This window comes from Alosa sapidissima, chromosome 11 (genome assembly GCF_018492685.1).
Source record: "Alosa sapidissima isolate fAloSap1 chromosome 11, fAloSap1.pri, whole genome shotgun sequence".
Lineage (NCBI taxonomy): Eukaryota > Metazoa > Chordata > Actinopteri > Clupeiformes > Clupeidae > Alosa > Alosa sapidissima.
The window spans coordinates 28,185,506-28,212,943 of NC_055967.1; the positions used below are offsets into that span (position 1 = coordinate 28,185,506).

At 42.8% G+C, this 27,438-nt stretch overlaps 2 protein-coding genes across 2 annotated transcripts in view; one reads left to right on the top strand and one right to left on the bottom strand.

Annotated features, from left to right (window-relative positions):
• The first annotated feature begins 13,331 nt into the window (after positions 1–13,331).
• Positions 13,332–24,188, top strand: klhdc4 (kelch domain containing 4). Its single transcript, XM_042111123.1, has 12 exons — positions 13,332–13,561; positions 13,674–13,765; positions 14,401–14,479; positions 14,692–14,790; positions 15,980–16,116; positions 17,312–17,404; positions 19,037–19,199; positions 20,871–20,949; positions 21,738–21,952; positions 22,422–22,848; positions 23,413–23,529; positions 23,830–24,188. The coding sequence occupies exons 1-12, from the start codon at positions 13,463–13,465 to the stop codon at positions 23,997–23,999; spliced, it is 1,770 nt and encodes a 589-aa protein (XP_041967057.1). The 5' UTR covers positions 13,332–13,462; the 3' UTR covers positions 24,000–24,188.
• Positions 24,189–27,102: 2,914 nt separating this feature from the next.
• Positions 27,103–27,438, bottom strand: part of jph3b (junctophilin 3b) — a 44,226-nt gene continuing 43,890 nt past the window's right edge. Inside the window, exon 5 of the mRNA XM_042110379.1 lies at positions 27,103–27,438. This exon is cut by the window's right edge and continues 2,718 nt beyond it. The gene's annotated coding sequence lies outside the window, so the exon portion shown is untranslated.

Genomic DNA, 27,438 nt, shown 5'->3' on the forward strand with positions numbered 1-27,438 from the left:
CTCAGGTCAGCTCTTTGCCTCTGATGAAAATGTAGGCAAATTGGCAAAGTTTTGTAAAAGCACTCAGTATTACAATGTAACAACTATATGTAGGTACCCACAAATACATAATGCAAGTACAATGATAGTACCTGATAGTACATGTTGTTACACAGGTTGTACCACTGTACCTAATTAGGTAGGTACACTGTAACAGCGACACATTAAAATAAAGTGTTACCTAAAGCGATATCATATGAACTAGATGACTAAACTTATGCATATGTAGAAGAAGAAACATTCACAAAAATCCATGACATGACCTCTCTCCTTGATAGCTGTTGAAAACTGCATGGAACTGACAGGGATTGTTTTGTTTAATAATAAATAAATAAATACATTATGCTGCTACCTTCTGCTTTTCCCAAATAGCCTACAATGTAGCCTACAGGTGTACCTTTCATCAGTCCAGTTGCAATGGATGGACTGTGATGAACTGCCCTACTTGTGATTGTTTAGATATTTTAAAGGTTTTATAACAATGCTACACATTTTTTGGCAAGTGCTACAAATCTATTCACCTTTGCAGCGCCAGTAGGCTACTTTGTGTGCGGCCCGCAAACACACATTCCAATCAAGCATACACAAAAGTTTCAAGAGTGGGGGATGGAGTAGAAGATGAGACAAATTCTTTAATATGATTTATTTTCGCTGAATGGATGTACAGGACTGAGCGGCGGTCATATTTTGTACATCTAGTTTACAGATAAGAGCCAGCTCTCGTTATGCTTGTCAGGAAGTTCCTCTCCAATCTGGAACCCATGTGGAGGAAGGCTGTAGTTGTGGCGTTTTACATGGGGAGAGCGGATGATACAAAGGTACAGAGGGACATTGAGCAGCTGGTGGAGAGTGTAGCCTGGGCTACATGATAACAAGAACTAAGTGATGGAGCAGGTATAATCTAACCTGACCTGTTACTGTTGGTTTACAATGACTGCTGCAGGTTTTGGCCTCTGAGTGATTGCCAATGAGGCCTAAATGCGCCCACTTTCAGCGATCCACGTCACTTAGTTGAAAAGATATGCATATTTAAGAGTAATGCAAGGATTATGTATTTAATTAGGTGTGCCTGACCGATTTAAGGGTCGCTTGGGCCAAATATGCCAGGGCCGATTTTTTGTCCCAGTCTGTCCCTGGTGAGCAACCTACAAGTTACTCATCTTGCACTGGATCATCTTCCTGAATCTGAATATTCATTGTTTTGCACCTTTATGTCACCAAAAGTAGGCTATTGGTTTTACCAAAATATTTGGCAGTATCAATATTTTGATACAAAATACAAAGCCATTTTCTTCAACAAAATAAAATACAAATGATAGAATGCTATTTTGTATTTGAAATACTTATTTTAAATCATCATCACATCATCAACCATTTTTTATTCAAGGAGAAATTGACTGAGCATCAAGCTCTTTTACAGCAATGCCCTGAGTTTACATGTATCAGATTATTGCCGAAAGAGAGGAAGGGGTGTGTGTATGTGTGTTTGTGTGTGTGTGTGTGTGTGGGGGGGGGGGGGGGGGGGGGGGTAGAATAATTTTTCTTTAATGATTTATTTTATATTTATACCAATATTGATATATAACTTGTTATACCTAGCTTTGTCAACAATGACTATTAATTTATGCAAATAAAAAACCCATTTGATTTGATTTGATTTGAGAGAGAGAGGGAGAGATAAAGAGAGTGAGAGAGAGGAAGAGACACTGAGCTACTGTGAATGAGATGGGTCACCTCATCCGATACCGGTGAACCCTAAAAGGCAGGGACTGCTCTCTCACAGGCAATTCGCAAAACTGACATCACCATGGAAACCAATCCGCCAATCTGCTGCGAGCGTGGCCACCAAGCCTGTCTGGTGGAGCAGCATCCAACACAACTCTGAATCAGGACCAACTGGTTTACTAGAACTGAGGGGGCAGCCGTGGCCTACTGGTTAGCGCTAACCCAGAGGGTTGCTGGTTCGAACCCCGACCAGTAGGCACGGCTGAAGTGCCCTTTAGCAAGGCACCTAAACCCTCACTGCTCCCCGAGCGCCGCTGTTGTTGCAGGCAGCTCACTGCGCCGGGATTAGTGTGTGCTTCACCTCACTGTGTGTTCACTGTGTGCTGGGTGTGTTTTACTAATTCATGGATTGGGATAAATGCAGAGACCGAATTTCCCTCACGGGATCAAAAGAGTATATATACTTATACTTATACCTATACCTCTCAGTCACAGAGATGAGCCGTATGGAACAAACTAAAGTATGTTAGACTGGTGATCAGGAGTGGGTTCCGCTTCATCTTTCTTTCAGTGCTATGATGAACATTCAAAAGCATTCATTAAATTTTACCTCCTTAGATTTGGTAGTAGCAAAGTAACAAATTACACAAAAGAGATGTCTTTAAAAATGCATTATTTCTTATTTTTCTTAAAAGTTTAAATTTTTGTTTGCTGTATTTGATTACTTATTTTGGTACACCAGTCATAACATTATGACCTCCTGCCTAATATTGTCTAGGTCCCCCTTTAGCGGCAAAAATGGCCCTGCCCCGTCAAGACATGGACTCCCGCTTGACCTCTGAAGGTGTGTTTTGGTATCTGGCACCAAGACGTTAGCAGCAGATCCTTTAAGTCCTCTAAGTTGAGAGGTAGGGCCTCCATGGATCCAACTTGTTTGTCCAGCACATTCCACAGATGCATGTTCAATTAGATTGAGATCTTGGGGGATTTGGATGCAGTTTCCATAAAAGCGTGTACATGGTCTGCAACAATGCTTAGGTAGGTGGTTGTGTCAAAGGAACATCCACATAAATGGCAGGACCCAGGGTTTCCCAACAGAACATTGCCCAAAGCATGGATCCAACTTGTTTGTCCAGCACATCCCACAGATGCATGCTCAATTAGATTGAGATCTTGGGGGATTTGGATGCTGTTTCCATAAAAGCGTGTACATGGTCTGCAACAATGCTTAGGTAGGTGGTTGTGTCAAAGGAACATCCACATAAATGGCAGGACCCAGGGTTTCCCAACAGAACATTGCCCAAAGCATCACACAGCCTTTGCCGGCCTGCCTTCCTCCTATAGTGCCATGTGCTACCCAGGTTAGCGACACACATGCACCCAAGTCAACACCACCCTGAACCATTTTTGCTTTGTGGCAGGGCAAATTATCCTGCAGAAAGAGACCACTGCCTTCAGGGAATACTGGCCATCCACATGATGTAAAAGAAAACGTAATTCATCAGACGAGGCCGTCTTCTTTCATTGCTCCGTGGTCCAGTTCTGATGTGTTCATTGTTGGCGCTTTCAGCAGTGGACAGGGGGCTGGAATGGGCACCCTGACTGGCCTGTGGCTACGCAGCCAAAGCAAAGATTGTTAAGGCGGAGCAAGATAGTTCATGTCTATGGGCGTGAAATGGGGATCGAATCCTGTCTGCATAAAGAGGCGTGTCGATGACGTATTGACGAGCGTAAGTTGCAACCGGCCAACAGCAGCGGCATAAATAACCGGCGCACACCTGATATAAGGTTGATTTTCTCCAGACTGGATTACTCAAAAATGCTAAAAATGTACCTAAAATGTTCAGAAGGGTTTGAGGATCATGAAAATGTGCCCGAAATTCACATTCCTAACTCTATAGAACCAAGACCTTAGCATATGTGGTGAAATTCTGAGCTATGCCCATAGACTTCAATGGAGCAGTCGCTGCCTCTGCTCTGTATAAAGGGGGATTTTGACCCCCCCCTCGTGCGATCCGGGGTCCCGGAAGTGGCTCCTGATGAAATATCTTGCTCCGCCTTAACAATCTTTGGCCAAAGTCCTTTTAGGCAAGTCCCTCCACTCGGCAGCCATATTGCAACGCTTTTTGGGCACTTATCGGGCATCTATTTCGGCAGAAATGTGCGTGTGCAAGGCTTCACGACACCAACCTTGCTCCAGTGGCGAGATCACAACACAAGATTGGCACGATGTCTTCACAACACACCAGATTATTGGCTCAATGTATTCACAACACACAGCATGATTGGCTCAATGCATTCACATGTCGACGTTTTGCCGCAGAAGGGGTGGGAGAGGTGTAGACAACTGCCATTTTGGCGTTACAAACTACCCCCATGCATTTTTAAGGGTTTTTTGAGTGCTGTGTCTCCTCATTTGAAAGTCTCTGATGCAGCCCCATACACAACAAAACTGTGATGCACTACAGTATGTGTTCTGGCAACTTTCTACTAGAACCAGCATTAACTTTTTTTTAGAAATTTGAGCTACAGTAGCTCATCTGTTGAATTTGACCACACGGGTCGACCTTCGCTCCCCACATGAATCAGTGAGCCTTGACCGCCCATAACCCTGTTGCTGGTTCACCGCTTCTCCTTCTTTAGACCACTTTTGATAGGTACTGACCACTGCAGACCGGGAACACCCCTCAAGAGCTGTAGTGTTGGAGTTGGTCTGACCTAATTGTCCAGCCATCACAATTGGGGCTTTGTCAAAGTCGCTCCTACGCTTGCCCATTTCTCCTGCTTCTAACACATCACTAACACATCACATCACACTTCTGCTTCTTTGAGGACAAAATGTTCACTTGCTGCCCAATATATTAGTGTTGTCACGATACCAAAATTATGACTTCGATACGATACCTGCCATAAATATCACGATGCTCGATACTGAAACGATACTACAGTGAAATCCTAAGATATCTGGAAAAGAAAGGACTCATACCTCCTCCAAGTGAATTGGGTCATTTGTGTTGAATTCAGTGCACTTTTGTAGTGTGCAGGTCAATTCTGGGTTCTAAAATTCTAAACTTCCTACATAATAATTATTTTTTTATAGTCAGTAAAATAGTAGGCCTACTTTGTGTGATTAAGTCCTTTATTGTTCGTTATAGTTCATTTACATTGTGTTTTGGCAATAAAGTAGCTTTAAATAGCCAAAATAGGCTAGATCAAGGTCAGTGTTGAAATTACTGCATGCAAATCACTGAATGCTATGCAGAGGGGCCTAATCTTTAGGCCATCTGATGTAAAGTATAGGCTACCCTAGGCCTTCCCGTGTTCATGGGATTTCTTTGACAGATTTCTTTGACAGTTGCAAAGGGAAAAATGTGAGGATAGTCTTCTTTGCGCCCAGTGTACAAGTACGACGTTCCAACCACTCAGGTCTTCGTCAGATAGGCTTACACCATTACCTGTTGCAATATATCTGTGTGCATTCCTACATTACGTCTATTTCTTTGATAACATTGCTACCACGTAACAATAAGCCGTTATTAGGACTCAACACGCTTTGGTGGTAATATGCTGTGGGCTTTAATTAGCGCATTTCGGGTAGCCTATCCAACATCTGGGCAATAATTATTGAACAAATTGCAGTCTACATGCCATGACAAATATTACCAGTAGTACTGACCGAACATGAAATAGATTGTTTATAAGTTATGGTAATGATATTCTGACGTGAACATTGCGCTTCCATCACGTTAGCACCCTATGATTAGGCTACAGCTCGTTATGTCTCGTCAAAATTCATTGATGAAGGAAGGTTCGCTTTATCCCAGAGAACCATACTCGTTTCACTTAGGCTAGACTAAAGCAGAAGAGAATAACTTGGCACTAACCATGTAGTCGTGTTTTCTATAGCATATTCGTTAACCTGTCGTTCTTTGAACTCTTTAATGCTGGGATATGTCTGCAAGATGTTTAGCCATGCGTAGCCTAGGCTACTGCTTATAAATGACTTTGAAACATATTTTACAAACGGGCCTCTGTGTACCTGATGGCTTGCCTTCACTATTCCCCCTGATGGCTTGCCTTCACTATTCCCGATGTATCCCATATAGTTCCAGATTTCACTTCACCTTTTGTTTTATCCACAAGGCAGAGTAGGCCTACTGTCGGCAAAGAACTATGTTGACGTTAGCTGCGCACTCACTCACTCAGAGATGCGTGCTTGACACGCCCACTTGCCTAGATGCGTGCAAGGAGCAATGAGAGCAGCAGTTTACACAGACGCAGAACTTTATTATTTTAATAAAGTATCGATTCTAAAAACGTCGGAAATCGTATCGTTTTTTGCGTGAAGGCATCGTGATACCTTTTTAGAATCGATACACCGTGCCAAACACTACAATATATCCCACCCACAGACAGCTGGCATGATAATGAGATAATCAGTGTTATTCACCACACCTATCAGTGGTGATAATGTTATTAGATGTTATTAGGGGTCTAAAGATCTATTCTAAAGAGTATCTGTTCAGCATAGACTTAATTAATATTAAGTCTTAATTATTATTAAGTCGTAATTATGAATTATGATTTGCATATTTATGGTATTTGTTTATTTTCATTATTGATCATTAATATTGTGTTGACATTATTGCTATTATTGCTACCTTAATGTAGTCTTACCAGCTTTTAAAAACTGTTTACTTACACTCTTAACTGTTTTTTTAACTATTGTATAGTACTATTTTTTTAACTATTGTATTGTTTTATTTTGTAAGTCACTTTGGACAAAAGTGTCTGCTAAATTCAATAACCATATTATGGCTCATTGGTGTATTGTTTCACATTTTGTGTTCTCTGTATCTTGCATACATACACAGCCAATTTACTAAGGGAGTCAGAACATTTTGCTCAGCTGTCTGCGTTAATGTCCATGTTTCTCCCTGTGTATATTAGTGGCAGCTTTGGTCTTTTAGCTCCATGTTGACAGAACATTCATTTCTGATGAATGATATAGCATAATAAGACTGTGCTTTTATCACATTCAATATTATCAATAAACAGCCAAAGTAATTTCCCTCCTTTTATTTCTGTCCCTGCATCTCAGACACGATCTCATTACACACACACACACACACACACACACACACACACACACACACACACACACACAGTGATGCATTCTGGTCTGACTCATCCAGGTTAGAAGCAAACACACAATATCCAAGAACGCAACAAAGCACAATTTCACAGATGCACTATGAGACAATGGCACAGAAATAGGAAAGATCAGTTAATCTTAGACTTATAGTGACTCACTGTCAATTGTCCGACTAATGTTACAGATCCTAACCCTGTAAGATTTCCCATGTCAAAATACAGCTTCATCATTATCCAGAGCAAATTTGATTTGATTTGGGGGCCCCCTACCACCTTATTGCCATCAGTAATATAGAATATTGTCAACCCCCCCCCAATATAATAATATATATATATTATATGATCCAAAACAATCGCACTTATTTCAGAAATGTCTTCATCTTCATGTCAGTCAGTGAGTGAATTACTGTGAACTGACCTCCACTTTCTGTTAAAGCATGCCTGTGACTGCATAAACTGATCTCCACTTCCTGTTAAAGCATACCTGTGACTGCATGAACTGAGCTCCACTTCACTCTTAAAATGAATGTGTTGAAAACAACACAACTTGCGTTGCTTTTAACACATCTCTGTGTCCAGATAGGGACAACACAGTTTGTGTTGTCTCCAAGACATTCGTTTTAAGAGTGACACTGTTAACACCTGTGACTGTATGGCTGTGGAATAACATGGCATGGGGGACTGAGACAGCGCTCTCACACCTGTGTGTGCTTCTTAGCTTGTCCTATTTGCACATCGTGTGGCTGATGCCGGATCTGCATCGTTGAACTGGGTCATGCAGCTCTGGTCTATACTCAACCAGATGGACTGGTATTAGGGAGTGGGGACTTTGAACAAAACCAAATGTTAGTGTGTTGTCCCTCTCTCCCGTCCTTGCACACAGAGACAGTTTTACATTAACACACACACACACAGGTTACTCACTTACAGTATCCCTCCACTAACTCTCCTAAATCATCTGGCTTGAAACAGCAGCAGCTCAGTGGTTAGGGCCTCTGTGGCTATAGGGGCCCTTAAAGGCAGTTTGTGTTTATGTGTCTGGTCTGTGTGTGTGTGTGTGTGTGTGTGTGTGTGTGTGCTTGTGTGTGCTTGGGAGGGGAGGGGTGGGTCTCATTCCACAGTCCACAGTGTGTGGCCCCCTAAAGTCAAAGCAACTGAGGGTGCTGTTTGCAGTTTGTCATGTGATTATACTCCACACACACACGCACACATACCACCCCTAGCATTTCTCTCTCTCACTCACACACACACACAAACACACACACACAATACACTCCTTACTTATCTCACACACAGACTTGCAGAAGGTCAGGAGTGGGGAGACGGGTAGTCATGTGCTGTGTGTGTGAGTATGTGCGGGGGATGAAACTGAAAAAAGGGCCTCCGGTACCCTTACTGTGCCTTTGGCATCACACACACACACACACACACACATAAGCATCCAGCCACACTCCTCGCCTTCTCATGAGGTACTATAAAAAAAGACTTCTACAGAGTGCAAAACAATTATTTCTGTATCTAACACAGAGCCTTCTATTAGGTGGACAGTGCCGTTTACAGTAAGAGAATGCCAACCACACTTCAACCAAACTAGGCTAGTTGATTGTCAGATCTAGCGTCAACTAGAAACAGTCTATTTAAGGGCGTTTCTCCTCTTTGATTGTTTGCACTGATGATGGTCTGAATGGGACCGAAAACGTTTTGCACTTTGGTAGCACGATACCCTGTTTGCCCCATACCAGAACTGTATCTAACACACACACACACACACACACACACACACACACACACACACACACACACACACACAGACACACACACACACACACACACACACATACACACACACACACACACACACACACACACACAAAGCTTCTAATGTCTAATGCAAGTGGCTTTCTTGTCAATCATCTTCAGTGACAACTAAACAAACACACTCCTGCCCTCTGCTGGTTTGAGCATTGCATTGCAGCCACATCATAGGGTTTGGTTAGCATGAGGATTGAGGAGACAAGTCATTACAGTAAGATAACATTCATAAACCGACACACACACACACAGGGCCAGAGTGGGGCAACTTTTCAGCAAGGGAGTTTCAGGCCCAAGACCGGCCCACTTTTTCCATGGTGTATGTAATTGGATAAATGAAGCAACAGTTCAGCTTACTTTCCTGTAGTTTTTATTAGTACCATGATTCAACAAATCTGTAAAGGTTATTTAATAATTCATTTAATCTGAGAAGTTAAAAAAATATTCCACTATTCCACAAGGATAGGTTGATACGTTAACAAAAACATAAAGAAAGAAATAAAACATTTGAAATGTATCCCACTCTTCCACAAAGAGGCATATCGAACTACTGTTTACACATGATGTTCTGCATGGGTATCATACGACTGTTTTGTGGTGATTTACTCCATTACTACACCCACTTCTGAGTAAACAAGGCATATAGGTTTATCATATACTGCTGTCTGTTCTTTCTTACATTAAATAACTTTAAAATCATAATGTTTACTTTGTTTCAAAAGTAAATCATTTTCAGTGGGGGACTGGCTTATATGCTGCTCAGAGTCTACAAAAAAAACATTAAGAGGTAATTTTACTGCATACACAGATAAAGCTTGAGTTTTGTTATCAATATTTGCATAATATTTGCAAAGTCTACGATTCGCCTTATATTGGGTGATACAAAAAGTCTAATATTTTGATTATTTCTCTCCAACCCGGGCCTGCACACACACACACACACACACACACATTGTAGAATGAAGGATGCGACTGAGCTCAAATCTCAGATGAGGATGTTGTTGAAGGGGAAATTCATGGAAGATTTTAATCTATTTAATTTCCTCTGGACAACAAGGAGATCACGTCCTGTTAATTGCAGAATCTCGGTACGTGTGTGCAAGTCACTGAGTACATCTGTGTGTCATTCAGCCTCTGAGTGTGTGTGTGGTGTGCATGTATCTGTGTGTGTGTCTGTATGTAGGGGTGCAGACCAGTCAACATGACATGAGACAGGACCAGGGCATGGGAAAAAATTGGCTGTTTCGGTCATTGATTTTTTAAGTGCACATCCACTGAATGAGAGTGTGCCTATGTATTCACAGCGGATGGACTGCAGTTAACCCTATCGCCTCCATGCTCGCATCTGTATGACCAGTCCAGACCTGTGCCAGATCCGTGCCGGATCAGGGATAGATTTGTGTCCGGAGGCAACTGCTATCTGCAGAGCTCCATGTCTTCTCAGCCAGCAACTCAGATCAACACAACATCACCATCAGGCTTAAATCACTGGCAGTGCTACCATTTAAGGCAACTCAGAACATGAATAGCCATATAGAGTCATTGTGAATAACAGATTGGCTCAACAGTGAGTGGGATGGATTGAACCAGATTACCTTTTTTTTTACATTTCAGTTCACTGTAAACTGCTGGTGTGTCTATGAACAGCTATCTATACATTTTCTGTATGCTTTTGTCGGGCCAAAGATTATTTCATCACGTATTAATTTCAACACATGCTATAATGTTAACATGAAACTAATAAGCAATAAACACATTTGTATGCAAAGTGCAGTCTTTTGTCTTCTTTCTTATCAGTTATAAGTTTGGCCCAGTACTCTGAAAAAGAGGCTGAGTGAAGCCTGCTTCTACCACACAATTCCATTCAATGACACATGCAGAGATGTGTGAATGTGTGAGCGCTGTTGTTGGTGGGCTATATGCAGGGCTGTAGTGGAGGCTAAAAACAGGTAAACACAGTTTATCCACCTCTGAAATGTCAGAAATAGAGTTTATCCACCTCTTATTTGACCAAGTATAGTGCTATCCCCGGCTATATGTGTTCTGGTTTTCAGTGTGTGTCTGAAGTATATGGTGAGTGAGAGAGGGTGTGTGTGTAGAGGGTGTAAGGTATGAATGTGGGCATGTGTGTTGTGTGTGAGTGGAGCTTGGCAGCAGTTTAATTCGTGGGCCTCCAGAGTGAATAGACAGTATGGAGACGTATGTGCTCATCCTAATTAGCTGCCTGTTATGAATAGTGTGTGTGAGAAAGCTTTGGAATAGACCCTTGGGAACGTGTGTGTGTGTGTGTGTGTACAACAGTGTGAGTTGTGTTGCTTTCCTTTGCTTTGAAACATGTGTGTGTTATAAGTGTATGTTTGTGATATGTGCATCTGTTTCATTGCTTTATTTCCACTCACCAGCGTTGTCACATTCCTCAACCCACTGTGAAAACACTCAGCATGTGAACTTTGACCTCTGCCCTCAGTCAGGTGCCACACGACCCTTCCAGTCACCTGCCAGGGACCTGCACATGCACAGCTAAAAGCATGTGTGTGTGTGGGTCCATCATCAACTCTTACATATTTAATTACTTGTAGTGAGAAAGTGTTAAAAGGTCTGTTGTTTTTTAAAGGGGAGGTGCGAGGCAGGTTAGCCCGGGTCTGGCGTGGAATGGCATGGCGTGGCATAAAGGCGTTGATTGCATGAGAAAGCCTCCTGGAATGTGACATGTCTAGGTTGATTCATTCAAAGCATTATGCTCTTTTTCTACACCACACACTTCACAGGCATGCATTCCCTGCTGCTTTTGCAGTAGGCCCAGCAGCGCCTGAACGAGTTTAAAAGTGGGGGTGCAAAAACTATTCACGCACGTTTTCACGTGGGATATTACGATATAAGATAGTCTAATAATAATTTTAAAAATAGTCTAACAAAAATTGTCATTATGTTAGGTGCTGTGTAGTAATTTCGGTGGTTTCATTCAAGCTGATTGGACTGCAAGTAGCGTCTTTTTACGCACAGAGTGATTTAATCTAGGCTACAAATTCTAAATGAATAATCTGCTAAAATAAACTGCGCCTGATATTGACAGACACAGACACACCAGCATAACCTGAATTTCCATTTAAGGAATAAAGGAGGTAGTCTATAGCCTACAATAATAATGATCACAGTCTCCATTTTATGTCCTGTGCACGCACGTAACCTACAGTACTTGCTACATTTTGAAGCGTAAAAGGTCCCCCGGTAACCTGTCACTGTTTATCCCCGTAAGAAAACAACAATTAGTTACCCAACTGTGCCTGTTCCCTTTGTGTTTGACTGTAATCATGTTATACATTAATTAGTGATTAAAAATGACCTTTCTGCGCTCCATATCTGTAACACGAACTGATCTGACATGACTTGACCCGAGTTTACGTGTAAGCCTTTTACTGCATTGCCATGAACAAAGTAAAGGCAAAAAAGGTGATCTTTGTCAAACAAATTGGGATGCAATGTGAGCCTTGAATTGAATGCCATGCAGGAATTTGCTAGGATCTCAAAACCGGATTATGAACATTCTTTCCCATAGAGAAACACACAATAGCGTTGGATTATAAACATGCTTTGCCACAAAAACAGAGAAAAACGTGAGGTAAGTAGAGCTATATGAAGTTATTATTTTGCTGTCACTTCGTCTGTTTTATAACCCAGAAGGATGTACTTGGTATCAAATGATAGCTCTGTGTCTCCTCTTTCATCTGCGTGGCATATCTATTCGATGACAGGTCCGCGAGTAATTCAAACGAGAGTAATGGGTGTGCAGTTGGTTTTTGTACATGACGTTATTATTTTGCAGTCACTTCGTCTTTTTTCATAAGCCAGAAGGATCGACATACTTGGTACCAATTGATAGCCCTGTGCCTCCTCTTTCATCTGATATGCCATATTTATGCGTTCACGGGTTTCAAACGAGAGTAATGGGTGCGCAGGTGAACGCAGAGACTGTAAATATGATGCAATTTGATTTAATTTCATGATTTTTTTTAATCTTCATACTTTAACGTACAGACAAGCGCGTGATCTCGTTGGAAAGCCCCACTTCTGCTCTGTCACGCAATGAAGGCTCGCTGCTAAGAACAGTTGCGGACCAATGTAACAGAGAAGAAAGGGTGTGTTTTTTGACGCACTTTGCGTCAATCGGCTTCGAAAGGGTTAAAATCTCACGTATCCCCTGGAGTGCCTTCACGTACCCCCATTTGGGAACCACTGCGCGATGCCATGTCGGTGTTGTGGTCAACAACTGCCCTTTTTTTCACCCCCGTTCGCACCCCCTGCACCGGTGCTTCCGGCGCGCTTGAGTAGGCCACACACACACACACACACACACACAAGCCTCCCACTAGCATGTTATTCAGGGTTGCCAACACACAAGCTTTTGGCGATCAATCAAAATGGAATTTACATACAGCATCTCACACATTTGATCAGTTTTTGGTCGATCTTCACAATCTACACTATCGTTCAGAAAGATAAGCATACAGTAGGCCTATGCTTCTTTGTTAAGGTACTCTGCAGGCAATACTCCCGTCCAAGAGTGGCGCTGTAAGTCACAATCCTCCAGGAGGATGTTGTTGCCGGATGTGCATGGCGTAGGGTCCTGCTGCTGGAGAGTACCGAGAGTACCCATGTGTCTCGGCAACTTTAACTGTGATGTAAAGCAGACTTCGCTGTAAGCCATTCGTGTCAAACACAGTGAAACAGAAAAATGGGTAAAAAAGGCAAAAAAGAAAAGAAGGTGAAAGGGGCGGAGAAGACGGCCGCCAAAATGGAGAAAAAGGTGTCCAAACGGTCGAAAAGAGAGGAGGTAAAGCGTTGAACGAGTAACGTTGACCACTGTTGTTAGCAGGAAAAAATATGATTCGATCGATACACATAAATTATCAACAATCTCTCTGTCTATTTGTGCTCCATGGTAGGAGGATCTAGAGGCGCTTATTGCGGAATTTCAGCAGTTGGACGCAAAGAAGACGCAGGTAGTGGAGACCACCTGCCCACCGCCCTCACCCAGGTGAGTGGCTGCAGTATGCAGAGCTGTCAGTTTAGAACAGACATGGGCAACATACGGCCCGCGGGCCACATCATTTCCCTAGCCTAGGCTACTATTGTCTGATCCACATGTTCATAGTCTAATTCAGCATAGAGTTAATTTAATGGTGGTCTTTGAAATATTGCTGAGTGTTGATCAAATGGTGGCACAGGCCTATGGTTGTACTGACTCCTTCACATTTTCATGGCCTAGCCTAATTATATAGATATTGTACTGCTTTTTTCAGTCTTTGAAAACTGAAAAAAAAAAAAAAAAAACATGTCAATGTAAAAAAAATACAATTTTTGAGAATGAGGATTAAATACTGGACATAGATTAAATATTGCCGTTTTTACTTTTACTGTCTCCCTCACATTTTCATCTGTTCTAACGAGTATTAACCAAAACCATACGATTTACTTAATGTTATACAAGAACAGAATATAATTGAACAGAATTGAGTTCAGACTTGAGTTCGGTATTTTGGGTCCGGCCCTCCTCAACAGTCCCAGTTTGTCATGTGGCCCCTTCGGGAAATTAGTTGCCCACCCCTGGTTTAGAACCTCTCATCTTAACCCAAAAGAACTTTGAGGTGTTCATGCTCCCTGTGCCCGCAGGCTCAACGCCTCTCTGTCCGCCCACCCCGAGAAAGACGAGCTAATACTGTTTGGTGGGGAGTTTTTTAACGGGAAAAAAGTAAGCATATTTGCATGTTTTCATCACTTAGGCTAAATCTAGAGATGTGTGATATGACTGCAACAAGAAGGTCCAGAAAAGATGCAACAATGAATTCTACATTTTGATGCAGTATGATTACATTAATCCAGACTTCCATCTGTACATCAACCCGTGTGTGTAGATTCTGTAATGTGACATTGAATAAAGCTGAATGTCTACTTGATTTTCAGACTTATCTGTACAACGACCTGTTCTTGTACAACATCAAGAAGAACACTTGGATGAAGCTGGACATCCCCAATCCCCCTCCTCCACGCTGTGCTCACCAGGTACTGTTTCAGCCTGCCTGTAATATATGGACCCTTTCAACAATAAAAACAAAAACAATGCTTGAACGTTCTATTTGGTTCCCAATCTACTTTGCATTAAGATAACATATGGAATGTTAAAACGGAAGTCTTGTGGGGCCAACTATGATGCTGATAATGGAACTCTTTTGAAAGGGTCTATATGGACCCTTTCAACTGCATAAACAAACATGTGCATACCCAAAGCCATTTCCGGTGGCACAGAAAACAACATTGAGTGTAACTTCGTGACAAACACAAATAAATACATAAATAAATAAAAAGACAAGTTGTAAAGTCAACATTTTCTAAAGCATTACGCTAAAATCCGATTCATTTTAATGTCACAGTAGGCCTATCTGCGTTGGTTGAATGTTTCAACCAGAAACCTTCTGGGAAAAGATTGGTGGCAGAACTATAATGCCTTATCAGCATTATCATGTGATTTCTTTGTGTGGTGCATTTGAAAGTTTCACATGAATCAAATATTGAACATGAAAGTGAAGGCGCCAGTTGACTCTGTTCCAGTACAAATATTTCAACAGCTTATCTGTCCTTGTGTGTCACTCTTGGACATTGTTGGAATATCACTGCCTTTTGTTGTGTCTATAGGAAATATGCAGAAGTTCCTGCTTGAATAATGCTTAATTGAGTCTTATTTGGACCTATATGGACTTGAACCTAGGTCCTCGTGGGTACCGGACCCATATGTGTTATGGGATGCTGCCACTTGAGCCATTGCCCCCCCCCCTCGTTACAGGGTTTTGAGTTTAATGTTCAGTACTGTTGTGTGATCCCCACCTTAAAACACTCAAAAGATCCAGGCAAATGGGGACCTTTGCTGTTCTTCTTAATGACCACCAGGGGGCTTGCTTGCCCTTGCAGTTCTTGGCCAGACTGCTTGCCAGTGTGGTTTAATGAATGTGACCATATCACTCTACTGATGTGCAGTCAGCTTTCAATCATTCTGGATATTCAGTTTGGCCTTTTTTTGTTTTGTTTTCACCTTGCCATTGACTGTGTTTACATGCACTTCAGTATCGCGGTCTTGTGCTTGAGAAATCTGGTTATGCTAGCTGGAGAGACTGTTCCCTGTATACACCTTATCCATTGCTTCTGTGTGTTGGTTTAAAAATGTTTATGTTGAGTTGTGTCTTGTCTCCTCTGACAGGCGGTGGTGGTGGCTCAGGGTGGGGGGCAGTTGTGGCTATTTGGTGGAGAGTTTGCTTCCCCCGACGGAGAGCAGTTCTACCACTACAAGGACCTGTGGCTGCTGCACCTCAATCCGCTCAAATGGGAGCAGATCAAGTAAGATGTGCAACATATACTGTATATGCACATAGGTATTCTGTCGTCATTGAATATACTATTTCTTGCACCGTATCCTAACTATATGCGACACGAATGAGCTTCAGGGACAACATCAGTTTGATTTGAGGTTTTGACGACAATTTGAGCAGAACTTTTGTCAGACAGTCGGTTTCTATTTTCTTTGTGTCACTCACATTGTCCTGCTATATTGAGTGAAAAACATGATGCAATACAGGGGCCTATTGAACGGATTCAGTGTGGACAGAGAGCATGCAATGCTGTGCGACAGTCGGACGCTGTCATGCAGTTAGGACAAGCTGTTACTCAAGCACACTTATAAAGAGACTCTAACATGTAAACATATAGGTGTTCCATATGTGTCATATATTGCATTCTCATCAAGCTCACTACTCATCAGGGTTTTTCTTTTTATCTCTCTCTTTTTTGCACTTGTCACTCTGACCCCCCCCCCCCCCCCCCCCCATACACACACCATAATCCCCCCCCCCCCCCCCAATATGATGGCAAGATGACGCTGATGTTAAATTGCGAAGGGATTTCTGATATGTTGTAATATGTTGATATGTGATTTTAATATCTTGCACATAAACAGGAAAAAGCAAACACACACACCATAACACCCCCCCCCCCCACACACACAATTAAAGGGAAACTTGGCAGGATTTCCGCCTCTGCTGGAGAAATTGTGCATTATGCTATTTCAAACTGTGGAAAAAGGTAACGATAAAGCACATTTGTTTACAAGCTAGCAAAACGGTTGGCATAAGTTCGGCAGACAATGTGGATGTTACAAGGTAAGAAACACGGTTTCTTGTTTCTCAGTTCTCTTTCCGGGATGGTAATCTCAATGTTGCAAGGTTAGTTTTCCACTTGGGGACGCTAGGGGCAGCGGGGAAAGTCACCATTTTCACCGGAACAGGTCATTTAACCATCCAAATGATTTCTAAACGGGTTTATTACGTTGAAATAGTTGCCAAGTTCCCCTTTAATATACCTTTTTATTACTACTATTTTATTTATTTTGTAAAGTGGCTCTTGAGCACAAGACATTTCATTACTGATAAATCCTTTTATGAGTACATGACAAGAAACTTGAACGTCAATTTCAACTTTAACTTGTTGTTGTTGTTAATTATGTATGCACTATGTGTGTGTGTGTGTGTGTGTGCAGAGCTCCAGGCGCTCCTTCAGGTCGCAGTGGCCATCGGATGGTTCTGTGTAAACGACAGCTGCTGGTTTTTGGAGGCTTCCATGAGAGTACCAGGTATGAGCACACCTTACACATCTTCTAACATGTGATTGCAGCAGGTAGGGACACACATTACACTGGCACATGTGATTGCACCAGGTATGGGCACACATTACACTGGCACATGTGATTGCACCAGGTATGGGCACACATTACACTGGCACACGTGGTGGCACCAGGAATGGGCACACTTTACACTGGCACATGCGGTGTCATTAGCACACTGATCTCTAGCACCCGGCACAACTGACACAGGCACGTTCTGTTTCACTCTGCAATCAGAGGGGTGTACATGCACAACGGGTGTGGATTTGGATTTTTGCATTCAAATTTAACACAACCTGGTGCACAAAAAGAGAAGCACAATATAAAATGCACTGAACACAAATTGTATGGGTATGAATGGAAAATAAAATCGAGCCACCAAATGAATTTATGTAATAGCAGTAATTTTTGTTGATTTGACTTTTAAGATATCTGGATTTGAAAAGAAGTTGAAAAAGAAGTAACTTTGTAGATTAGAAGTAGAAAACTTGATAACATACATAGGCTATGTATGTACAGTAATTATGTATGTTGAATAGTATTGGTATTTGGCAGCTTGGGACATGTTCATAAACTCACTGTCAGTGGGCTACAAACGGTCAGTGGGCTACGACGGGTATCAAAAAGAAAGTCTGAACAACTGGCAAAATTTTGCTCAGCTGTGATGGCCAGTCTTGCTGTGTGGCAGTTTGTGTGTGTGTGTTTTATGAACCCATGAATGTCAAAGCCATATATTCTCTGAAAATATTTTAATCTTATCTGTAAAGGAATGAAGAGTTTGGGTCCAAAATGCTATATCCTCCTAGCCTAGAAATCTAGACGCACCCTAGCGGCAACAAATTACATTTGCTACCAGGGCTAGTCTAGCAACTCTCCGTTGGCTTGTGAGCTCGAAAAATTAAACTTCTATCAGGCCAATCAAATCGTGTATAGAGTTGTTAGGCGGGCTTAACATAATGATTGATGGCAGAGTTGCAACGGTTTGGCTTGAATTCCCTGCTTGTAAACAAATAAGATAATGTTGCTGTTGGCGAACAGTGTGACACGAGTTAAGCTTTTATTAAGTTGGCAAAAGTTTGAACTAGCCAACTAGCTCCGCTGGTGGGAAACGCATGGGACTCATAGCGCTGTCCTATTGCGTGCAGAGGGAATTTGAAAGACAACCGATTATCCTGCCCCTCGGACTGAGCACTGCCAACGGTGAGTGCCCAGACCCTACATTTTAATGTGGGTCTGGCTCGTCAGGCTAATATCCTCCATTTTAATGAATTTTTATAAATATTTTTTAAAATGTTACATTTTGTTTACCAAGTACTTTCAGTGAAAATGTAATTGGGTATTGTTATTTGATTTATTTGTTCTCAGTCAAAACAACAGAACTGCAACTTTATTGATATTACCTGAAGTACTTACTCACTGACATACATATTAATGTTTTCAAAAATGGATTTATAGTGATTTGGAACCAAACTCTTTCCAATTTGACTGGTGGGTTCAAATAAAGAATTCAAGTGTGTGTGTGTGTGTGTGTGTGTGTGTGTGTGTGTGTGTGTGTGTGTGTGTGTGTGTGTGTGTGTGTGTGTGTGTCTCCGTCTCCCACAGGGACTACATCTACTACAACGACGTGCACTGCTTCAGTCTGGACTCGTTTAGCTGGACTCGTCTGACCCCCTTGGGCTCGGGCCCAGGTCCTCGCTCTGCCTGTCTGATGACCGCCACTTCAGACCACTCCAGCATCATCGTCTACGGGGGCTACTCCAAATCTGTGAGTGGCTGCTGGCTGTTTGTTTCAGGGTACCTGCGGGGTCTTAAAAGTATTGAAAAAAAATCTTAGTATTGAAGTATTGAAAAAAATCTTCTCTTATATCTTCTCTTACATTTAATATTGTAAAATTAAGGCCTTAAAAGTATTGAATTTTGTTTACAAAATCTTTTCATTCACTAGGTCTTATTTTTTCCTTTGGTAGTATTAATGGATATCGTAATGTCAATTAATTTCCATAAAGACCATGATATTGTAGGTTCCAAGGGGAAAATATGCATCTCTTCAGAACATAAACAAACTAATGTGAACACTGTTTTCACAACATGGTTTGTTAAACAAACTAATTAGCACAATCTGCAAGTAGCCTAGTAAGTAAGTATATATACTCTTTTGATCCCGTGAGGGAAATTTGGTCTCTGCATTTATCCCATCCGTGAATTAGTGAAACACACTCAGCACACAGTGAACACACGAGGTGAAGCCACACTAAACCCAACGCAGTGAGCTTCCTGCTACAGCGGCGCTCGGGGAGCAGTGAGGGGTTAGGTGCCTTGCTCAAGGGCACTTCAGCTGTTCCTACTGCGACCAGTTGGGTTCGAACAGGCAACCCTCCGGTTACAAGTCCGAAGCCCTAACCAGTAGACCACAGGTGCCTAGGCTGCAGGTTAAAACATTTAAAATCAAGTTTACAAATAGAAGCCTAGTCTACCCTATTTTATTTATAATGTTAGCCTGTGTCTGTCTCAAGCAAGTGTTGTTCCAACAAATATACATATCATGCTTACTCTAGTAGGCTAATGAGTGTCCATAAGGCCTATGACATCTTCAAAAATGCCTAATAATTCAGCTCAGGCTCAGAAATTTTCTTTTTTGTTTTAAGGCCTTAACCATATCCGATAAAAAAACTCATGTAGATTGTACACACCCAAATTATATTTTATGTGAGGCGTAGCAAAGTCAGCACCCAATTCACATCTACTGTATCCGAAGTCATGAGCAACAGGCAGATGCAAGACATGTGCAAAAAATCACCACTTTAGTCAATGGCCAATAGTTTAGACAATGCATAAATCTCGTTCACTAACTCTATTTTGGCAGCAATCACGGCAGAAGCATCTTCTCTCTTTCCCTCTCTCGCTAGGTGGCCGCTCACTCTAAATTCTTAAAGGAGTCACACCAATTTTACAAAGCTATCTAGAACTAACAGTAGGGTCACATGGGATCATGTTTTGTTGCCCTGTCAGATTTTACTGAGAGAAATGCAAAATAATCTAGTTAATAATGTCTAATTAGGATATGGTCACAGTGCCATCGGTTTGAAAAAAAAATGGTATCGGGACATCCCTAACGCACACACACACATACAGTGCCACCGAAGTAGGATACCCTGGTTGTAGCCTGTTCATTTTGGCCTGTAGAAGAAAAAAAATGTTGCGAAGTTGGTATTAAATTATAAATATAAGAGTTTGGATTGGACAGTCTGTGAAGTGTCTTGGCACTCAAGTAAATCACCTGTCCCCCCGGCCTCTGCTGTATGGAGGGTCTAGGGGAAGTGGTCATGGCACTAGTGTCCACCATCAGTAGCTTTAGGTAGAGCTGTCCTGCTCAGGTTCTATTCCATTCACCACTTGATGATGGATTAATGAGAGTGTCCCCCCCCCCCCCCAACAGAGGGCCAAGAAGGACGTGGACAAGGGCACTATTCACTCAGACATGTTCCTGCTCAAGAGAGACGGCAAAGACGGCCAAGGTACATTCACATTACACTACACCACACAACAGTGCCGACTGTTTGTATGAATATAACAATGTGTGTACTGCATGCACACAAGTGTAGACTAATACATGTCCTTGTGTGTGTGTGTGTGTGTGTGTGTGTTTGTGTGTGTGTGTGTGTGTATGTTTGCACATCTGTGTGAGTGTGTGCATGTGTGTGTGTTGAGTCTGCTTGTTGATTTTGGTGTATGTGTCATAAGAGACAGAGTCACATACTGTGTTTTACTTGGGCAAAAAGAACCACATATATGTGAGTGCATAGCCTAATATGAATCTGAATATGAATGTGTTGTGGCTTGAGCCTATATGTGCATGCATAGCCCAATATGAATCTCGGTTGTGTTGTGGAATGTGTTGGAGCTGCTACTGGTTCCAGTATCTGACCCTTAGTCTCTCTCTCTCTCTCTCTCTCTCTCTCTCTCTCTCTCTCTCTCTCTCTCTCTCTCTCTCTGTCTGTCTCTTTCCCTCTCTCTCTCTATCTCTCTTTCTCTGTGTGTCTCTCTCTCTCTCTCCCTCTCTCTCTCTCTCTCTGTGTCTCTCTGTCTCTCCATCTCTCTCTCTCTCTCTCTCTCTCTCTCTCTCTGTCTGTCTCTTTCCCTCTCTCTCTCTATCTCTCTTTCTCTGTGTGTCTCTCTCTCTCTCTCTCTCCCTCTCTCTCTCTCTCTCTGTGTCTCTCTGTCTCTCCATCTCTCTCTCTCTCTCTCTCTCTCTCTCTCTCTCTCTCTCTCTCTCTCTCTCTCTCTCTCTGTGTCCCTGCTGTAGAGAAGTGGGCCTGGTCCCGTGTGAGCCCTGGGGGTGTGAAGCCGGTTCCCTGCTCTGGCTTCACGGGGGGAGTGTGTGTAGGCGCTGGGGCCCGCACCCTGCTGTTTGGGGGCGTGTGCGATGACGAGGACGAGGAGACGCTCGAGGGAGATTTCTTCAATGACCTCTACCTGTACGACATCACCAAGAACCGTTGGCACCCTGCCAAGTTAAAGGTGTGTGTGTGTGTGTGTGTGTGTGTGTGTGTGTGTGTGTGTGTGTGTGTGTCAGTCACAATATATATATATATATATATAGCTGCGTGTGTGTGTGTGTACATACATACACACACGCACACACATATTGCTATACATGTACTGCTCAAAAGAATTAAGGGACTGGATCGGTACTCTGACACTGTTTGGCTCTGAGCACAAGTAAAACTTTTGAGGCGAGTGTTTTATTTTGCAAGAACTGTCAGACATTCTGTAAATGTAGTTTGAGAATGGAGAAAAGGGTGGAAGGTTTCAAAAAATGTGTTTTAACAATTGTGGAAAACTGTAAGTGTTCCCTTAATTTTTTGAGCAGTATATATATATATATATATATATATATATATATATACATACATACACACACACACACACACACACACACACACACACGTACATGCACACATTAAAAACTCTTCACACACACTTGCAGGGCACCAAATCAGAGCGGAAGAAACGGCGACGAGGGAGGAGAGCAGGAGACGGAGACGGAGACGGGGGTCAGTCGGAGGAGACGGCCGAAGACCGCGCGTCGCCACAGGAGCCTACTGAGATCATCAAGGAGATCGTCACGGAGGACGGCACGGTGATGACCATCCGGGAGGCAGTGCCCGTGGCCAGGGCGGAGTCTGAGAGCGAAGAGGAGGAAGATGAGGAGGAGGATGAGGAAGAGGGTGCGGCGGCCTCGCTGGTGGAACCCTGTGCCCGCTCCAACGCCATGGCAACCGTGAAGGGGGGCCGTCTCTACCTGTACGGGGGTATGTTTGAGGTGGGAGACAAACAGGTGACGCTAGCCGACCTCTACAGCCTCGACCTCCACAAGATGGACAAATGGGACGTCCTGCAGGAGATGGACCCCAGTAAGTACTTAGTGTGTAGTGTGTAGTGTGTAGTGTGTAGTGTGTAGTGTGTGTGTAGTGTGTAGTGTGTGTGTGTGTGTGTATGTGTGTATGTGTGTTTGAGACCAGTCAAATTCTGCTTCTGCTCAAATACAACAACAACAATGCATTGCACTTATATAGTGGTTTCTCAAGGCACCCAAAGCATTTTACAGTGATTGAGGAACCTAACTAACCACCACCAATGAGTAGCATCCTCCTTGGTGATGCATAGCAGCCATTATACACCAGAACCCTCACCACACAGCAGCTGGGGGTGGAGAGTGATGGGATGAGGAAATCAGAAATTATTTTCATCTAATACCCTCATTATACATGTAACACACATTATGCACATATAACGCACTCTTAATTTAAAATCTGAAACAAATATTAAGATAAAATAAATAAATAAAGGTAAATGGTCCTGGTCCTTGGAATGTAACAGGTTCAGACATGTTTCTCTACAGACATTCAGATGTGTGTGTCCATGTGTGTTTCTCTACAGACATTCAGATGTGTGTGTCCATGTGTGTTTCTCTACAGAGGCTCAAGAATGGCTGGAGGAGTCTGATGAGGAAGATGATGATGACGGGGATGAAGAAGCCAGAGGCGGAGAGAGTGATGAGGAGAGTGAGGAGGAGGAGAGTGAGAGTGAAGAAGGTAATCACCTATACTCCTGTCCTTTTCCTTTTTCTGCGTGCGTGCCTGTGTGTGTGCGTGCGTGTGTACACGTGTGTGTGAGCGTGTGAGTGTTTGTGTGTGAGTGTGCATGCATAGTGTAGTTATATCAGCAGCAGTATTGTGTGTATTACTTGTACTTGCGTGATGCACACACCCTCATGTTGTGTGTGCATCTCAGCAACAGCTGTGTGTGTGTGTGTGTGTGTGTGTGTGTGTGTGTGTGTGTGTGTGTGTGTGTGTGTGTGTGTGTGTGTGTGTGTGTGTATGTGTGTGTTGCAGAGGGTGATCACCCATGTGTGCAGGCTGGTGAGTCTCTGGAAGCGTACCAGCATCGGACAGAAGCGTACTGGCTGAAACTGGCACGGACCAACATGGGACAGGATGCCAAGGACAAGAAGGTGCAGAAAGTGGCTGTAGCCATGGCCAACGTCTTCTACGAGGACCAGTGAGAGCTGTGACCTGATGTGTTTGTGTGTGTGTGTGTGTGTGTGTGTGTGTGTGTGTGTGTGTGTGTGTGTGTGTGTGTGTGTGTTTGCTAAGATTTTTGTACGGTTTGCACGCTTGTCCTGTGTGTGTGTGGCTGTATTGCCAACCATTTGTATCTACAGATGGTTGCTGTATTAAAGACTTTATGCCAATCTTTATTTGTATGTGCTATTTACACACACACACACACACACTCTTAGCCCACTGATCCACGTTCCTTGTGGTGAAACAGTGACACACACACACGTCACACTGAGCTAAACTCCTGCAGACTGAAGTAGGTTTTAAAACCACAGGAGTCCAGATGTCATTTCCTTCACAGGATTCACCTTGGGTCAAGTGCATAGTGTACCTATAAAACAGCTCTCTCCGACACAGTTTAAGTTACGGTGAATTCTCTTTGGACCACGAGGCACTGAGCAAGGTTTAGAGAGGTTAAGTGCATCCCATGTGGGGCGGAGGTTCCTAATAATACGACGGAGGTTCCTAATAATACCTGGAATGGAACAGGAGCTGTGTCTGGAGCAGGTGGAGGAATTTCAGATTAGATTATTAGATCAATTTTATTAATCCTATGAAATTGTTTTTGGACAAAAATACTGGTAGCAAAGTACAAATGATGTCCTTGGGTTATATGTTTATAAATTACATTTTTTTTTTCCCCCATCAAAGAAATGTTAAAATTCTGATCTGCAGTTGATTTATTTTTGAAATCATCAGAAAGCTGCCTTAAGGTGTAAACATCAACACAGGCTGTGATGAAAGATTGTGATGGACTGTTTAAGTTCTAAATGCACTTCTGAGAAAAGCTCAATTGGATATGCAGAATTAAATACCGTAATCACCATTCTGTGATTTTTGCTTCCTTAATATTTCATGAATAATATCATATTTGCACCTCATCATATTTTATGTTATTTGGTCCAAAATAATACATAAAACAACCAATAAATAAATACCCCCATCCAGCTAAGTACAGTCCAATTACAGTAAAGTACAGTGTACTTGCTCATTGTGCAGGTTTAACCTTAGTTAAAGGCTGATATGTCAGACTCCTCACTGTACAGCAAGATAAGGTTATTATTATAAGATAAGAAAGATAAGGTTTATTATAAGGTTATTATTATAAGGACGCTCGATGTCTGAGTAGCCCCACTCTGTCTCTAACTCCGCCTCCATCTGATTGTCCAGTCCTCTGGACCCTGACAGCCCTTAGGGACAGTCCCTGCTCAGGCTTGCTACAAATGCATATTGTATGGCACACACACACACACACACAGTCAAATACAGAGGTACAGCCACACTAAATAATACAGGTTGATCCATGCATACGTACACCTACAGACATGAGTCGTCCCAGCGCCAGGGTTGTGATTGCATGCGTGCTGTTGTTTCCAGGGCCGGGTATATGATGCGTGTTCCCTGAGATGCGCTCAGGTTGAGATCCGGGAACGTGATGCGTGTCGTGACATGGACTCGGGTCGAGCCTGAGAGTTCCTTCCATAATTGAAAGCAACTTAACGAAGCAGCGAGAGGAAACTTCACAGCCAGAGAGCAATCAGTGTTAACACACGTCCCTGTGTGACCCACTTTTCTGTGTGTGTGTGTGTGTGTGCGCGCGCAGGGAGTTATGAATAATAGATTTGAGATGGATGAGGTTATACTGCTTCCTCTCCTTTCTCTTTCTCTCTCTTTCTCCTCCCACTTCTCCTTCTGTCGAGCTCCATATCTCCCGTCTGAGTGCAGGTTTTATAAATAACTAACAGGCCTTTTTTTTGGCTTCCGCTCTGACGTCCTGAGGAGCACATGCTGCCTTCGTCATCCACCACGTCAGTAACTGTGTGTGTGTGTGTGTGTGTCTTCACACTCTGTCTTTACTGCGAGAGCTTAGAGTTCTACGTTGCTCTACAATGTGTTCTTAGACCTCTGATAGGCGGTCTTCACCCTTTGGAGGGGAGTTAGACTCACAACAGCAAGCATGTACTCACCCGAGTTGCTGCATCTCACAGACACTCTCACTCTAACTCAGCTCTCTTTGCATCCATTGAAGGTAATCAGATTTGTATAGAGCCATTATTAGAAGTATTTCATGGAGCTTTTAGCGAAACCGAGAACACCAAAGGCAGTTGCAATCCCCTTTTTTAAAGGAGAGAGGTAAGTTGGAAAGAGGGAGGTGTGTGTGTGTGTGTGTGTGTGTGTTGGGGGGGGTAGAAAAAAAGCGGGAGCCTAAAATCTGGCACCATATTTACATTCAATACTCCATTTCTCCTGGAGAGAGGAGAGCAGTCACTGCACTGAGCAATAACTGTGACTGTACTCTGACTCTTTAAATAACATGGCGGTTAGGGCTTTGTGAATGACGAGTTCTGGGTGGACCACGCGGAGGGAGTAGGTCTCTCTCCTCGTGATTGGTCCACTCAAAGCTGCCAGGCTCACGAGGGAGAGAAGAGCCCTACAGGTTCCGCTGCCACACTCTCCGTGTCTCCATCTGAAACCCCATAATATTCTCAAAGGGACAGGCCACAGTGTGCTGCGCTGATTGCGATTCTGTAATCTCTCCTGAAATTGGCAATGCAAACACACTCAAACACGTCACACACACACTCACTCTCTCTCACATACACACACACACACACAGAGGTACAGACACACTATACAGGTCACAGAAAGGACAGTAGGTGTCTGTGGAAGTTAAGTGAATTTGAGTTCCAGTGTTTGTTTTTATAATTTGATTTGTTGTGTGTTTTGTAACAAAATGATACACACACACATGCTCATCATTATGTCAGAAATGATCCTGATTAAATCAGTCCACCACATGGAGCCCAAGTAATAGTGTAAGCTGTTCAAAACAGAGGTCTTCTGTGTTTTATGTAGGCTAAATCAGTGCACATGTTTGAGTGTTTGACGAGTGTTTCTGTATACTGTATATGTGTGTGTGTGAGAGAAAGTCTCTGGGAAATAAAACACAAAACAAGTGTTATTACTTTCAAACACTTTCATTATTTTCTCCACAAAACTCAAAACAAAAAAATAGACCAAATCAATCAACCCCAAAGGAAAGAAAGAGAGAAAAAAGAAAGGGATAAAGAAAGAAAGAGAAAAAGAAAGGGATAAAGAAAGAAAGCAGAGGCGAGAGAAAAACAGGCATGCTGAGGCATGCGGCAGGCGCAGAGAACCATGGGATATCTCCAGGGTTACAATAAAAAACACAACTGAACTCAGGACCCTCTCATACACACACACACACACACACACTCCAGTTTAGAGCAAAACTCACTGTCAGCCTCTTTACTCTTCTCTGACCTCTTTGACCTGACCTCTACTGCATGACCCAAGACGACCAAAACCCTGCAATGAGGAACCTGCCACACATGTAACAGATGACCTTTGACCTATTTT

What these genes read in the sequence shown, in the direction of transcription:
- klhdc4 (XM_042111123.1), top strand. Translation starts at nt 13,463, where the DNA reads ATGGGTAAAAAAGGCAAAAAAGAAAAGAAGGTGAAAGGGGCGGAGAAG. An exon ending in CTCCACGCTGTGCTCACCAG is followed by an intron (nt 14,791 to 15,979) that starts GTACTGTTTCAG and finishes CTCCTCTGACAG; the next exon opens with GCGGTGGTGGTGGCTCAGGG. An exon ending in AGACGGCAAAGACGGCCAAG is followed by an intron (nt 20,950 to 21,737) that starts GTACATTCACAT and finishes TCCCTGCTGTAG; the next exon opens with AGAAGTGGGCCTGGTCCCGT.